At 39.9% G+C, this 17407-nt stretch overlaps 1 protein-coding gene across 1 annotated transcript in view; it reads right to left on the minus strand.

The window, feature by feature from the left end:
- TOP6BL (TOP6B like initiator of meiotic double strand breaks) overlaps window positions 1–17407 on the minus strand; it is a 94887-nt gene that overhangs the window by 17292 nt on the left and 60188 nt on the right. Inside the window, exons 3-5 of the mRNA XM_075547532.1 lie at window positions 10260–10366; window positions 1867–1950; window positions 313–368 (exon numbers count right to left, since the gene is read on the minus strand). Coding sequence (XP_075403647.1) covers window positions 313–368; window positions 1867–1950; window positions 10260–10366 — 247 coding nt within the window. The remainder of the gene's footprint in view (window positions 1–312; window positions 369–1866; window positions 1951–10259; window positions 10367–17407) is intronic.

Raw genomic sequence — 17407 nt, forward strand, 5'->3', positions numbered from 1 at the left:
TCATATCTTGCCTATCTGACATCACCCTTCATCCACTTTTCTGCTGTTCGTCCCCCAGGGAGAAAGTAATGTTTGTTTGTTTGAAAAATAGTGATTTTTAAGTTCACCCATTCTAGTGAAAGAAAATAACACAAAAGCTTTAAGTGGATCTAATTTCTTAAAAAATAATATAGAATAAGAAAGTGTAGAATAACATTAGTTTCAAGGTGGTTTTGGATCAAGAAACCAAACTGAGAACCTCTTGACAATTGGCCAGTGATAGGGGAGACAACTACAGAACCGGGGCACCATGTCCAACCAGGCCTTCCTTACCTGATGGTCTCCTCGGCCAGGGCGCCATTCACCTTCACACTGAGATGAACTGTGATCTGTAAAACAATGAGCGAGAAGTGAGATGTAACCTGGACGAAGGTAGACAGTGTACACGTCCACAGCCAGTGCCTACAGGAAGCGGTCTGACTTTCCCATCATTTTAAAAAGAAGGTATTAATTCTGTTGTAACACACTGGGTTACCAGGAGTTGGAATGGACGCAACAGCAACGTTTTTTGTTTTGTTTGTTCCCCTCCTTAAACTTTGCTTATTTCTATGGTAAGTGGATTATAAACACCAATAAACCGGCATTAAATTTTCATGTCTGTGGCTGTTGAGGACACATGCAGCGAGACACCAACGAGGTCGCAGTCTCTATGCATACAGTGTGGTGACACTGACTACATTCTTTGAGCTACGGGACCATCCCCACCTTCCTTTTGTGGCTTGTTGCTCCCCCATGAACAAAGCTCACTGCGCCCTAGGGCTCTCAGCTAATGCTTCAGATTGCTCTGCGGTTGTCAACTCGATCCCATCCACCTAGACCTTCAGAGAGCATAGCGCTCAAGGCGAGTGCTTTTTACTGGGAAAGCTAAACCATTGTTTGGTTGTAAAACTTCAGGGGAATCACCTTTCTTTTTGGGCGGGGGAAGCTGCATTCTTTTGATTCATATTTAACACTTAAGTCTATATTCAGATTCTGAATCTTAAGTATATTGAGTCCTATGCCACAATTCCAAAATGTCACAAGTCATCAGGAAGTCCTGTCCTCTTGTCCTCTGCATTCTCTTAACCCATCTTTCTGTTTTTAAAAGGAATAGTCACGGAGTCGCTGGGTGGCACAAATGTTTACGTAGTGCTGGCTTACAAACGGAAAGGGTAGTGGTTCCAACTCACCCAAAGACACACCTCAAAAGTAAGGGTTGGTGATGTGATCTGCTTCCACATCCCATCAGAGCCTTGAAAACTTAATGGAAAGGGTTCTATTCCGTACATTTTGAATTGCTCTGAATTGGACTCGACTCAGTGGCAACCAACAACAATCCCTTTCTCTCTCTCTTCTGTGATTTCTATACATAGAATATTCTGTTTTTTTTCTGTTTTCTTACTTCCCCTGCCTCCATCTGATTTTTGTATGCTTCCTCCAATTTGCAACATTGCTCCACATTATTTCCTATATTCAAATGACATTTTTCTTTCTATAAAATAAAATAGGTAATAGTAGACTCCAAAGTTCAAAATATTTGACCAACATTTCCTTATTTGCTCTTATACGCTGTATGGAAAAAAGGTGTCAACCACCAAGTTTTATTACCCCAAGAGGTTTAAAAAAAAGAAGCATAAGAGAGTGAAAATAAGGATCCAAAAGAACCCTCTCTATACATGCAAGGGCTCTAAGATTACCTTAGAGACATAGAAACCAAATCAGGTGAGTCTTGTAAGTTTTAATCACCATCACGGAAAGAAAGGAAAACAACTAGATCCTTTCAGGTCTGACAGGAAGTAGCCATAAAAGTGACACACAAGCAGCAGTGCTGGGCAAAGAAGAGCTCACCTTCGGGTGCACCATGATGATTCTGCGTAGAAAATTCTTTACAGCCAGACTGTCTGTACTCAAAGTTCCGGGCTTTCCATCAACCTAGACCATCAAAGCACAAACAACACACACACACGAGCACAAATTAGTCAAAGGGTTGTCTTGTTGCCTATAGTAATAACTCGTCTTCGGGTATAAGAACTGTACACAAAAGGAATCTAAAAGACCATCCCTTCTTGGGTTTCAGTAGCTATTTCATGTACCTTCAGGAGATACTTTAATAAAGAGCAGTATAAGCCAATAATCTATGAGACATCTTTGGAAATAAAGTTATTCGTGTTGGAACTGAGGAAAATATGTCTATCTTAACCCTGTGTTCTAAAGTGCTTGAGGAAAACCTGTATTAAGAAGCTGAGCGGAGTCAAAGGAGCGACACTAAAAGGAATCTTATTTTTAACATCGATCCATCCATTCAGATACTTATTTATATATAAAGAAAAGCTGTAGAGCAAAATTCTCTAAAGCCAAAGAACCTGTTTCTAATACGGTCTCTGTAAAAATAGATAAATAACCATGGAGACGATGGCTTCGCTGCTTTGATCCTCATGTCCTGATCTGAAAAAAGGGGTAAGCCCACCCTTACTACCTTATAGAATTGTTTCAAGGATCTAAGCATATAAAAATAGTAAAACTATCAAGTAACCATAATAGATACCACTTGTTGAACGCCGACCATGCGCCAAGCAGTGTGCAGACGCTCTATGCACACACTGCCTCGTGACGGGTATGCATGGGCGCTGTGGCTACCCCTCTGCGTGGAAAGGAAAATCAGGCTCAGAATAGCTGGGCAACTTGCCCAAGATCACAAAGCTGCTCAATGGCAGAGCCAGAATTTGACACTCATTCTATATCATGCCAATTGCCTATGCTCGTTCCAATACATCAGGGCACTTAAGACAAACACGAGACATGTCTACCTCCCCGTTGTGTAGGTGATGAACCTCAGGGAGCGTTAACAACTCAACCAAGGTTATCAAGATCAATCTGACTCCAAAGTTTAGTCTTAACTACTTTCCCAGATTGCCTCCCATCGTTGAATGTACACCCCAAACCAAATGCATTGCCCTCAGGTCAATTCTACCTAATGATACAGAGTACTACTGTACTGTACCACAGCCACCCAATAATACAGAGTAGATCTACTTTATAGGGTTTTCAAAACTATCATTTTTTATGGAAACAGAATGTCACATCTTTCTCTCACAGAGCTGCTGATGGGTTGAAGCCAATGACCTCTGGGTTAGCAACTGAGCACTTAACCAATGTGCCACCAGGGTTCCTTCCATCTAATATCATACTCGTAAGATGAAAGTAAGAAACAATCTCCTAGGAAACAGAGGCACCCAGGAGAATAAGAAGAAAGGGCTTACCAAATACAGTTATTGGACAGCCTTTGCAATCTTTAAAGAATGAGCAGGTGGATCATTGTGATAGGAAAATCTTGACGTCGCTTTCCTGGTCTTTTCCTCACCCACTCAGTTCTCAATGTTCTTAAAATCTCCTCCTAATAAACCTCCATGATCATTCTGTGTCCTTGAGAAGACCTATTAAGAAAGTTATCCCCTTGGGAATCCAAAAAACAATCACTGCAACCTTGGCACCTGGCTCTTCTGCCTCGACTTTCATTAGTCCAGTAGATCCCTCAGAAGCTATTGTTTTGATTGGACCTTTTTTTTTTTTTTTGGTCTTTAAGAGACACCCTAAGGAAACTAAGACAAGTGTGTGACTGAGAGAAATTTTCTTGTCTACAGTCATCCACTGATCCCAGAGGCAAGTTTAAACACATTTTGTTGGAATAAACTCCTGTACTGTAAATTGGAATGCTGATAGCAATATTGTGGGATTTACCTATATGTGGTCACATATATAACAAGCCACAAGGAAACACAGATACAGAGGTTTCCTAGGTATATCCCAACTCACAGGACTGGTGGTCAAAAGCTTGGGACCATAGTCATAGTGGACAACAAGCTACACAATTGGCATAATGTGTTGTTGCTAGCTACAATCAAATCGGCTCCAACCCATAGCAACCTTATGTACAATAAAACGCTGTGCTGTCCAGTAACATCCTCACAATTTTCCCTATGCTCAGCTCATTGATGCAGCCACTGTGTCAATTCATCTCATTGAGAGTCTTCCTCTTTTTTGCTGCCCTTCCACTTTACCAAACATGCTGTCCTTCTCCAGGGACTGGTCTTTCCTGACAACATGCCCAAAGAATGTAAGAAGTCTTGCCATCCCTGCTTTTAAGGAGAGCTCTCGCCTTACTTCTTCCAGTACAGATTGTTTGTGTGTTTGTCCTTTAGCAGTCCACGGCTCTTTCAGTACTCGCCAGCACCACAGTTCAAATGCATCTGTTCTTCCATGGTCTTCCTCGTTCAATGTCTAACTTTCACATGCATATGATGCAATGGAGAATACCATGGCTTGGGTCAGACACACCTTAGTCCTCAAAGTAACATCCTTGGCTCTTCACCACACTAAAGAGGTCTTGTGCAAGAGAGTTACCTAATGCAACACATCTTCTGATCTCTTGACTGCTGCTTCCATGAGCATTGATTGTGGGATCCAAGCAAGACAAAATTCTTGGCAACTTCAACCTCTTCTCCATTTATAACTATGCTACCTACTGGCCCAGTTGTGAGGATTTTGGTCTTCCTTACACTGAGTTGTGATCCATACTGAAGGCTATACTCCTTGGTCTTTATTAGCATGTGTTTCAATTCCTCCTCACTTTCAGCAAGCAAGGTTGTGTCATCTGCATACCAGAGATTGTTATTAAGCCTTCCTCTAATCCTGATGCCACACTCTTCTTCATATAATCCAGCTTCTCTGATGGTTTTCTCGGCGTATAGGTTGAATGAGTACGGTGAGAGGACACAGCCCTGACGCACACCTTTCCTGATTTTAAACCACGCAGCATTCCTTTGTTCTGTTTGCACAACTGCCTCTCGATCCTTGTACAAGTTCTGAAGGAGCACAATGAAGTGTCTGGAAGTCCCAGTCTTCTCAACGTTATCCACAGGATATCGTGGCCCACACAGTCTAAAGCCTTTGCACAGCCAATGAAACACAAGGAAACATCTTTCCGGTATTCTCTGCCTTCAGCCAAGATCCAGCTGACATCTGATATCCTTTGTTTCATGTCCTTTTCTGAAACTGGGCTGAACTTCTGGTAGTTCCTTGTCATAACACAGTTCCAATGATAGTGTTCTCCATCCTACTTTAGTGAATACTGTCTGGGATCTTAAAAGCATGCAAGTGGCCATCTAAGGTATAACTACCGGTCTGTTTACATGAAGTAAAAGAGAAAGAAATCAAAGCCTCAAAGTAGAAACTAGTCCACAAGACTAATAGCCCATATGCATGACAGCCTCTTCTAACCTAAGACCCAAAGAACTAGCTGGTGCTCAACTATCACTGTAATTTATTTGGAACAAGGACACAATAGGAGGGCCTTAAAAGAAAAGAAAGCAAAACACAGAACAAATCTTAAATTCCTTAAAAAGGCCAGTATTATTGAACCAATAGAGATTTAGAGAACCTCCCCCCCAACCCCAAGACTATGGCCCTAAAATAACTTTTGAATGTGAAACTGAAGCTATTTCTTCAGGTCACCTTTCTTTCAGACAAATAATAGATGGCCTTATAAAATAAGAAGTATCACCCATGAGTAATGTACTCCCTTAAACAATGAAGTCAATGAGACCAAACAATCAACATTTACCCAAAACCAAAGGTGAGAAAGCAAAGAGGTGTGGGGGCTGGGGGAGCTAGATCAATGGAAGCAGAACAAACAGAATAGAAACTGCAAAACTTGTAATTAATAGTGCAGAACAATGTGATTGAAATTGCTAAAGGGGAACCAAATTTGTAGTGCAAACTTTCACCTAAAGCACAATTTTTTAAAAAAATTGGTTTTTGCTATAAAATATTACTAGTAGAAAAGGAATGGTCTCTTATAGGAATTTTCTGTACTTAACACTTCCAAAACAATTTCTTGGAAGAGTTTCAAACCTCTGTAACCTTGGTGATTACAGGGTGTGTTACAGAACAGGCTAATTATATCTCAACACTAAGGAGGCCAAGTGAGTGAAAATTCCTTGAGCAGCTACCAGAGAGGGGCTGCAATTAATACCGATTTCCTGAATACTTGCTATATGCAAGCAGTTCATGTGCATCCATTTAGTTAACACACCGCTCTTGTAAGAAATAACCCATTTTATAGATGTGGATAAGATAATAAGACTAAAACTGGGGGGAATCAATTGCAATGATCCACACATAAACCCTACCTCCACCCCAGGGGGAAGAACAACAGAAACAAGGGTGAAGGGAGACAGCGGTCAGTGTAAGAAATGAAAATAATAATACTTTATCAATGGATCATGAGGGTAGGGGTGATGGGAGGGAAAAAAGAGGAGCTGATAGCAAGGGCTCAAATAGAAAGTAAATGTTTAGAAAATGATGATGGCAACATATGTACAAATATGCTTGACACAATTGATGTATGGAATGTTATAAGAGCTGTAAGAGCCCTCAATAAAATGATTTTTTTTAAGGACTGAAAATGTGAATTAATGTACCTAAGGCCACAGGGCTAGTTGAGTGGCAGAATTGGGATTCAAAGCTAGAACTGACTCATGCTAGGTCCCACATCCCATTATGTGATGCTGTCTCAGCCAGGACCATCATTTTCTGGGCACAGGAAAATCTGAGCGAAGTAACAGAACCTGTTTTCGCGTGTGGAGCCTAACAGACAATGCTTCTGCGTGTCTACTGAATGTATGCATTCATTTATTCAGTGAAAAAAACCCCAACAACATATAATGGGGTTTATGTGGCCAGCTGTACGGGGAGAAATAAGACATCTTTGACTACAAAGTTCACAGTCCAGGAGAAGAGAAAGACTAGTGAGTCAGGTACATAGACGGCAAAGTGAGAAGTCTTCAGGTTTGCTTATAGGAGATGCCTAAGGACCCTGGGGGGGCTGACCCTGCTCCCAGACCTCCTATCAGGTCCAAAGAGGCTCTCACACAGAGCTAGGAGCTCCTTTCTGAACATTCGCTAAGAATTATAATCAACGACTAAAGTGATACTACATCCACAGCCTCCTACTGTTGGGGGTTAGAAACCCAGGAACCTGCCTGTCCTGTCCACCAAAGCAGTCAGCCTTTGAAAGGGCTTTTAAGAAAAAACCAGATACAAAATAAATAAACAGATGCTGTTAGTTCAGGGAAACAGGCACCACTATTGAATCAGATGGCTTCAGCCTTCACCCTGGACTACCAAGCCAAAAGTCAAACTGACATGGAGTCGATTCTGACTCCTAGCAACCCAGTTTCCAAGACTGTAACTCTTTATGGGAGTAGAAAGCCTCATCTTTTCCCCATGGAGTGTTTGGTGGTTATAAACTGCCAACCTTGCAGTTAGCAGACCAACACGTACCCACTAAGCCACCAAGGCTTCTCCTTGGACCACAAGTCTGATTATTTGATGAGAGATAGAAACTTTTATACTTATAAAGCACTAGCTTCTGCAGTGTTATGGATCCTTATTAACGCTTTCTATAAGACAGTATCTATCTACAAAAGCAAGCAAACGAACAATTGCAATGGCGTGAATTTGGACCCAGGGTGGAGAGCAGACCCGCACTCCTCAGGGTGTTGGAGGCTGTGACCTTTCAGCAGCAGAGCACAAGGCCTTTCTCTGAAGGGCTTCTCGGGGGTACAAGTCACTAACCTTTTGAGCCTAGTCAAGCACTCACCGAGCTTCCCAGAGACTCCTCACACATACGCACTGACAAACATATAAATGGTATACAGGCACACATGTATGTATGTATGTATACAAGGAGCCCTGGTGGTGCAATAGTTAAGCACTTTCCTGCTAATCAAAAAATTATCATTTCATATCCACCCAGTAGTTCTGAAGGAGCAAGACTTGACAATCTGCTTCTGTCAAGATAACAGCCATGGAAGTTCTACTCTGAAGCTCTTCTGCTTGTTTGTCACATAGGGCTGCTATGAGTCAGAACTGACTCGATGGCAGCCAACAACAATATATCTATATATAAGAACCCTATTCTCTCACTCAACATTATGATAAAAATATAAAATAGGTTAAATGGTCAAGCATAGTTTGCGAAATCAGACTGTCTTTGTGAGCCAGTCCAGGGAGCCCCGGTGGCATAGTGGGTTACACACACTAGGCTGCTAATCGCAAGGGCCTCAGTTTGACACTACCTGTCACTCTGAGAGAGAAAGATTAAGCTTTCTACTCCCTTAAAGAGTTACAGTCTTAGAAACTCATAGGGGCTTCTATGTCTGCAACCATGGGCATGGAGAACTAGCCCTGTTTGGAGAAAGATCGCCAATGTTCGGATAGAAATGCCTTCAAGTACATTCTCCCCTGCAATAGTCCTCCATTCAGGAGCAATCATAAAGGAGCCACCATAATAGATGAATCAGTCCTGCACCTAGCTGATTCCCTCTGCCTGAAGGTTATCTGTAGATAAGAGCAACCAAGTTCTATACCCTGAACCAGGTAAAATGTAGCAAACTCTCTTCTGATATGCATCTAGATTGTTCCCCTGAGGGCTCAGTGGCACTTGAGGTCAACTAGTACTAGGTCAAGATGATGATTCACCTCACTGCTCATTATGTTGTCCGCTTATGATATTACCCATTGACTATGTAATATGTTCTCTGTATGACATGTATTCCATTTGACAGATCTGTAAGCCTCATTATATATACCCATTGGAAAGTATATTCACTCTCTTGGTCCCCACATAGGGACAAGGTGCCCCTGTGCCCTGCTGTCTGTCATTTTCCACAATTGCAAAGTCACTCCTAAGGACCCATTTCCAATCTCATCAAGTCTCCTAAACCTGATCCCTTTGCACTGGGCTAGGTGCCCTTGCTCTGTGCTATTGCAGCATTCCGTGCTTACCGACAGCACACTTTCCACATGGCATCCTAATCACTTATTTACTTGTCTGTCTTTCTCTTTAGACCCCAAGTTCCTTGGGCTCAGGCAACATGCCTTAGGCCTCCGGGGCCTTCAATACCTAGCACCGCATCACTGCGCGAACAAACACAAGTTTCTGCTCTGATGACTAAATACTGAAACAGCACTGAGGTCTATGAGTCAGACAGTTTCAAGTTCTAATTTTGCCATTTGTTTCCATACGACCTTGAGGAAGTCTACCAAATGCCCGGAGTCCACCTTTACGCCCATGTCAAACAGAGGGAGAACTTCTGTCCTCTCCACCTGTTGGAGTTGTCAGGAGACTTAAATAACACATATAAGTATCAGGTATGACAATTACCACGACTTGTTCAGACTGGTTGAAACACATGAACTTGTTTTCCTGGATTTGCTGGCCTTGCTTCACTAGAATCACCTTTTTATTGCCACTTGGCATTAATAGTTTCAGAGCTGACTAGCCATGAGCTGTTCCAGATTGTTGATCCATCAGTGCCTTAAAGAAGATAAGGCACAGTCAGGAATGAGTACTTGTGGTCTCAATACTGCACCTGCTCCTTCCAGAAGGAACAGGGCACATGGAGAGAGCCCTCCAAAGTGATTCCTGGGTCAATGTTGTAAGTATTCTAACTCTTGATGTCTGACCCACCAGCTCAAAGGAAGGGTCAGAGAATCATAAAAGGGATGGAGAATGTACAGGTCACACTTGTAACCCTGGACCTCAAATAAATCAATAAAGATATCTCTAGAATCAACTTAATAAAAATAGATCCAAACAGGATCTTCCCCTGGAAATGGACTTTTATTTCTCAGGATCTCCAAATTAAAACAAGAACTTAGTGGTTCCCAAACTCACCTGTACATTAGAATCCCCAGATTGATCTATCTATCTATCTATCTATCTATTTATAATTACAAAGTACAGGCTATTTCACAGACCAATTAAGTTATCACCTCTCAGAGCATGCTGAGGCACCCTGCTGGTAAAATGGTTAAGTGCTCAGTGGCTAACTGAAAGGCCAGCACTTCAAATCCACTAGCTGCTCTGTGGGAAGGAAGATGTGGTAGTCTGCTTCTATAAAAAGTACAGCCTTAGAAACCCTATGGGGGAATTCTCCTCTCTCCTGGGAAGTCACTATATATTGGAATCAATTTGATGACCACAGTTGGTTTTTTTGTCATTTGAAGGATGACACAGACATTAATATTTTGGAAGCACCCAGTGATTCAAGTGTGTACAGGGAAGCTTAGGGACCAAAGTTTGATTTCATTTCAACTTGAACAAAAGCTCTTATTTCTTACTATTTGTAGAAAACCAATAGCATCATCAGTTATTTATAAACCACAACCAAACCTGCCTCAAACATCATCTGGAAGGATGATCCTGGAGTGTCCGGGGAACCGCTGCCATCTTTATAGGTCCATGTCAGCTTTGCAGACAATCTCGACAGGATGGACTGTACGTCTGCATGAGAGGTAGAATATGCAGTTTGGGTAAGCACCAGAGTTCTGGAATTGTTTATTAAACTGATGAGCCAAGAAAGCTTTTCCCTGATGAAAAGATTATCTGCAAGATTTAAAATATGATTTGAAATAGCTGTGCATCAGCAAATTACTCGAACATTTAGAATTACATTATGAGGTTAAGACATTTAATCTCATGTTTTCAATTTCTCACATTTTCTAAATCAATTGCATTTTCAGTTAATTTCCACAAGGTCATATCTAATGCTGGAAAACTTCAGCGTTGATAGTTTTATTTCATTTCTGTGTTTGTGCTTTAAAAATGAATCAGCTCATTATTTAATAAACATTAATCTAGTAAGTGAGCTAACTTAAAAGCTGAAAATAAAAATACCCTTTAGGCATATAACTAATATAGTATGTTCTTTAATGAGGCACTCTTAAACAAAGAAAAGCAGGCTCATGCTGACTCATAGTTCATGAACTAACTACTATTTATATGTGTTGACACAGAACTTTGCACAAAGCATCAGTAAGTCCTGGATCATCAACAACCAGAAGAACACCAGAGTCCTTCTTCTACTCCATATCCTGGCACTCATCTTGGAAAGGAGAAAGCAAATCAATCATTTACAAAAGCCCTCTCCCTTCAACTCCCCTCTACATTAGAATAACAATAAAGAACTAAATATCAATGTTGTCATTAGGTGCCATCAACTTATTTCACACTCATAGCAATCTGTTGTACAATTTGGGTCTCCACTCTGCACCCCCCCTCATTCACATTGATATGATTTCTTGTTCTGGGTCTTTGATGCCCCATACCTGATCCCATCGACACCTCGTTATCGCACAGGCTGGTGTGCTTCTTCCATGTGGACTTTGTTGCTTCTCAGCTAGATAGGCACTTGTTTATCTTCAAGGTTTTAAGATTCCAGACACTCTATCTTTTGATAGCTGGGTACCATCAGCTTTCTTCACATTTGTTTATGCACCCACTTTGTCTTCAGCGACATTGTCAGGAAGGTGAGCATCATGGAATGCCGGTCTAATAAACAAGGTGTTTTTGCATTGAAGGAGTACTTGAGTAGAGGCCCAATGTCTGCTACTTTAATACTTACCATATAAATATATGTACATAGATCTACGTCCCTCTCATTTTATATATATATATTTACATATGTACATGCCTGCATTTAGACCTGTATAAATGTCCTTTGGCTCTTGGTTCTTCCTCTATTTTCTTTTACTTTCCTCTTCTCCCACGATCATGTTCAGCCTTCATTCCCTAATTGCTCTCAGCTACATTGTTCTTAATCAAGCCCCACCAGGCATCCTATACCCTCCTCACCATCTATTTTAGATCACCTGTTGTTCCCTTGTCCCTGGGTTGGTTGACACCCACCCCTCCTTTCCCCTGCCACCCCCTTTTCCGTGTTCTCCCCGAACTGTTGCTCCCATTGTTTCCTCCTCTGGATTGTTGAAGGTCCTCTTTATTGATGATCCTCTACCAAGCATAATGTCCTCCTTCAGAGACTGACCCTCCTGATAAAATTCCCAAATTATGTGGAAAGCAGACTCCTCACCCTCGTGTCTAAGGACCATCCTAGCTACACTACTTCTTCAAAATAGATTTGCTTGTTCTTCTGGCAGTCCATGATGTATTCAGTATTCTTTGCCAACACCATAATTCAAAGGTATAGATTTTTCTTAGGTCTTCCTTATTCATTGTCCAGCTTCCATATCCATATGAAGCAACTGAAAATCCCATAGCTGTGGTCAAATATTCTGTGCTTTTTAACTCTTCAAAGGTGTCTTGATAGCAAATATGCCTAATATGTCATTTGATTTTTGACTGCTACTTTTACAGGGGTTGCTGTTAGATCCATGTAAATACATATAATGATATAATAATTCACTGCCATGAGTCGAAGCCTACTCAGAGGGACCCCACAGGACAGGGTTTTCTGAGACTGCAACTCCTCATGAGAGTAGAGTCTCATTTTTCTGTTGCAGAGCAGTGGTGGCTTCAGCCTGCTGACCTTGGGTTGGAAGCTCCATGCGTAACCCTTCACCCCCAGGGCTCCTGATAATGGACAAGTTGCTCTTAAATGAAAGTTGCCTAAGTAGCAAAAATAAATGTCCTTAAAAACACATTTCAACAAACTTATACCTGAGGGAAAAGATTTAATAGAAAATGATGCAGAGAGACTTTATAATAAATAGTCTATAACTTAACTCTCAAAGAGTAAATGAAAACAGGAATATACTATTAAAAATCAAATGCCGAAACATACAATTTTCCTCTAGTTCTTAAATGTTCCCCCCCCCCACTGTCATCATCCCAATTCTACCTTACAAATCTGGCCAGACCAGAGGATGTACACTGGTACATATAGGAACTGGAAACACAGGGAATCAGGACAGATGAACCCTTCAAGACCAGTGGTGAGAGTGGCAATACTGTGAGGGTGGAGGGAAGGTGGGGTATAAAGGGGGAATCAATTACAAGGATCTACATATAACCCCTTCCCTGGGGGACAGACAACAAAAAAATTGGTGAAGGGGGACATCGGACAGTGTAAGGCATGACAAAACAATAATAATTTATAAATTATCAAGGGTTCATGAGGGAGGGGAGGGGGGAAGGAAGGGGAAAAATGAGCTGATACCAGGGCTCAAGTGGAAAGCAAATATTTTGAGAATGATGAGGGCAATAAATGTACAAATGTGCTTGACACAATGGATTTATGTATGTATGGATTGTGATAAGAGTTGTATGAGTCCCCAATAAAATGATTTTTTAAAAATATATTCACAACTAGATCAATAGGTAACATCATGATAAAGGGAGAAAATGTTAAAAAAATCAAATGCAAAATAATGAGAAGAGTTATTGGAAATCTTGAAGTAAATGATACAGTGTTTCATATTAAAATAAAGAATGTAGACTGCCTGGTGGAGTTTGATCAAGTGCAATGCAGCCGAGAGGAATTACTGAGAGCAGAATGAAGATCAAACATGATAGTGGAACAGGAGGAAAGTAATAGGAAATAGAAGAAAGAACTAGAAGGCAAAATACACTTATAGAGGTATAAATATAGGCATATATATAAGTAAATATATTAATATATAATGATAGGGATATAGATCTATGTATATATATTTTTATATGTTAAGTTCAAGGTAGCAGAGGGATATTGGGCCTACTCAAGTACTCCCTAAACACAATAACACTTGGTTCTAATAACCTAGCATTCTGTGATGCTCACCATCCCAACATGATCACTGAAGACAAAATGCATGCATATGCAACTTTGGTGAAGAAAGCTCATGGCGCCCAGTTATTAGAAAACATAGAATCTGGAGTCTTAACGGCTTCAAGTTCAACAAGTGGTCATCTAGCAGGGAAGCAACAAAGTGCACATGGAAGAAGCACATCAGCCCGTGTGATCACTAAGTGTTGACAGGATCAGGTATTGGGCATCAGAAGACTCAAACAAAAAGTCATATCAATGCAAATGAGGTGGATGACCCAAAGCCCATCTGTAGACAACTGGACATTCCCTGAAAAAAGGGTCACAAGGAAGGAATGAGCCAGTCAGGATTCAGTATAGCACCAATGAAACATACAACATTCCTCTAGTTCTTTAAGGCTTCCTACCCCACAATATCATGACCCCAGTTCTACCTTGCAAATCCGGCTAGACCAGAGCATGTACACTGGTACAGATAAGAGCTCTGGACACATGGAATCCAGGACAGATAAGCCCCTCAGGAACAATAATGAGAGTAATGATACCATGAAAGTAGGGGGAAGGTGGGGGGAAAAGGGGGAGAAAAGAGGAACTGATGTTTAACTACTTCTTCCCCCCCACCCCTGTCACAGGAGAACAAACAACAGAAATGTGGATGAAGGGAGACATCAGATGGTGCAAGATATGAAAATAATAATAATTTATAGTTTATCAAGGGGTCATGAGAGAGGGTGGGGGAGGGAGGGGAAAAAGGAACCGATAGCAAGGGCTCAAATTGAAAAAAAAATGTTTTGAAAATGATGATGGCAACATATGTATAAATGTCCTTTATACAATTGATGTATGGATTGTTATAAGTGCTGTCAGAGCCCCCAATAAAATGACTTATTAAAAAAAGAATGTAATCAATGTCACTATAAAATACATGTGAAAATTATTGAAATGGCCATAAAAAAGCAAAAACCCCTCACAGGATTATTGTTAGAGAACACAATTAAAGAATAAATTTTAAAACAAATAAATCAGGAAAGTTCATAGCAACAATATTTAAAAATCCCAAAAAGCAGAAAGAAACTAAACATCCAACAGCTGCTGAATGGATATACAAAATTCAGTACATCGGTACAATAGAATATTATTGGACCATAAAAAGGAATGAAATACTGCTACCTGGCATACAGCATGAATGAAGCTTGAAAACATTATACTAAACGAAATAAGCCAGACACAAAGGATCAAATACCATATGATTTCATTTACAGGAAATAGCTAGACTGGGTAAATCCACAGAGACAGAAAAGATTAGAGCCTTCCTGACAATGGGAAGGGTGAAATGGGGTGTCATTGTTGAAAGAGAATGGTTGTTTTGATTTGCAGTGGTGAAAATGTTTGGAAATAAAAATTGATTAAGTCTAGTAACTGTTTTGCAGATTCCTTAGCATTTTAAACATAATTATATCATCTAAAAATAACGTTTTACTTCTGCCTTTCCAAGTTCTATGCCTTTTATTTCTTTACCTTGTTATTACACAATGATTTCTAAATGTTATTGCCAAAGACTTTTTATAAAAATAGAAGATTCTTGATGACTGTAAAATTAAATCATGCTATATAATTGCTATATATAAATGCTTCCTTATGTGAAATACATATAAGGAGAAAATCTATTAAAATACTCATATTCACAGTAAGTATTTCTACAATTAACAGGCAATTTTTGTCTTTCATTATGGTGTTCTACCCTGCACATCAAATACTTCATAAACAGGAATAAAAAAGTAATATTTCAATGCCCACAAAGTAATTAAATTCTCAAATAAAACTTATAGAGAAAAAAAAGCTTATAGAGTACAATTCTAGCCAACTGTTAAGTTGTGCAGCAAACATTCCTTTTACCTGGCAATTAGTACGCTAAGGAAGTGTTCTTGGGGGCGGGGGTGGGCATAAAATGTATGATAAAAATGGCTCCTGTTTGTTCTGTCATGACGTTTCAGTAACAAGAGAATTTCACTGATACCATTTAGTTTGCTGTTAGCCTCCTCAAACAAGTGATTTCTATTCAAGAAATCCTTTCAGGAAGTTTGGTACAAATCAAAGAGAAACATTATGTAGAACTCAGTCTGAATACCCGGAGTAAAAATACATTTTATTCATGTTAATAGCAGCTAACAATTGAACATTTCTTGCATGTGTGGGCACTATATTAATACTTTATAATATCACCCAAATACATTTTCCTAACTCTATGCTACTCCAGTAAACAGTTAGTCTTGGAAACCCACAGGGGCAGTGCTACCCTGCCTATGGTACTATAGGGTTGCCATAAATCAGAACTGACTCAATGTCAACAAGTTTGATTTTTTGTGAGGTAGGAATTCTATAATTGATTCTATTTTACTGTTTATGAAATTAATGTTCAAATGCTATAGGCCATGTAAGAGGTTGGGATTTAAGCATAAGGCTGAAGCTAAAGCCTGTCTGCTTAATCAACATCTTCCAAGATATTCTATGTACACAGGCATCCAGTTTTCATTATTTCCTTCTTTGGAAAAGAACATCATCACACAATACTAGTTGTTTAAATATATTTTAGATGATATTCTAATTCTTCCAAAAGCTCTACATGATACTCATGTATTAGTAAAGTATTGGGGGGGATGAAATCTTGTGTAATCAGTAAAGATTATTATTTCATAGTTAGCTATGCATCTCAAAATATTTTATAGCAGTGAACATGAATCTCCAAGATTTGTGGATCATGGTATCAAGTCTAAGAATACGACTTACACCGGTAGAGACTAACGTCGTTCTAAACTTCATTTTAGAAACGTGTCCCAAAGACATGAAAGAAATAATACTAGTATCCAAAAACCATAAACTCACTTCAAAGGAATTGATTCTGGCCATAGAGACCCCATAGGACAGAGCAGAGCTGTTTCCGTGGGCTTCTGAGACGGTCAGTCTTTACAGGAGTGGAAGGCCTCATCTTTCTCCTGTGGAGCAGCTAATAGCTTTGAACTGCTGACAGCACCCAATAACCCACTATGCCAGCAAGACTCCTGGTCCATACTCACAGACATATTCAAAGAAATACAAAGTAAAACTGCATACACCATTTCATTAACTAGAAATTGGCTATCATGCTTTAATTGAAGTTCCCAATGCTAGCAAAGTACAGTACAGTTAGGGTGATACCATCATGTACCAATGGTACCATGACATGACCCAACATTTTTTTAAAAAGCAAAATGGAGAGCCATAAAAATATACATAGATTTTATTCCATTAATATTACCTCAGGAAATTCATTTTAATTTTTTCAAGTAAGTAAAAATCTAACTGCATTAGGATACTCACCCCAGTGACATTAACATTAGCTAACACTTATTGAGCACGATGTGCTCACAACAACCCATGTGCTGTATGTATTACATGCATTCAATCCTCAAAACAACTTTATGAGGGAGGAACTTAAAAAAAAAAATCAAGTAACTTGGTCAAGGATACATAGTTTAAGCTCGATTTTCTCCCAAAGAGTGGCTAACTGGTTTGAAACACTGACCTTATGAATTAGCAGCCCAATGCTTATCTCACAGCACCATCAGGGATTCTTGCTATCTATACCAGCGGGGGTAAAGAAAGAACCAACTAGGAGGGCAAAAATGAGCTGATACCACGGGCTCAAGTAGAAAGAATATGTTTTGAAAAGGATGATGACAACATATGTACAAATGTACTTGATACAATTGATATATGGATGGAGCTGTAAGAACCCCCAATAAAAT

Source organism: Tenrec ecaudatus, chromosome 4, assembly GCF_050624435.1.
Source record: "Tenrec ecaudatus isolate mTenEca1 chromosome 4, mTenEca1.hap1, whole genome shotgun sequence".
NCBI classification, from domain to species: Eukaryota; Metazoa; Chordata; class Mammalia; order Afrosoricida; family Tenrecidae; genus Tenrec; species Tenrec ecaudatus.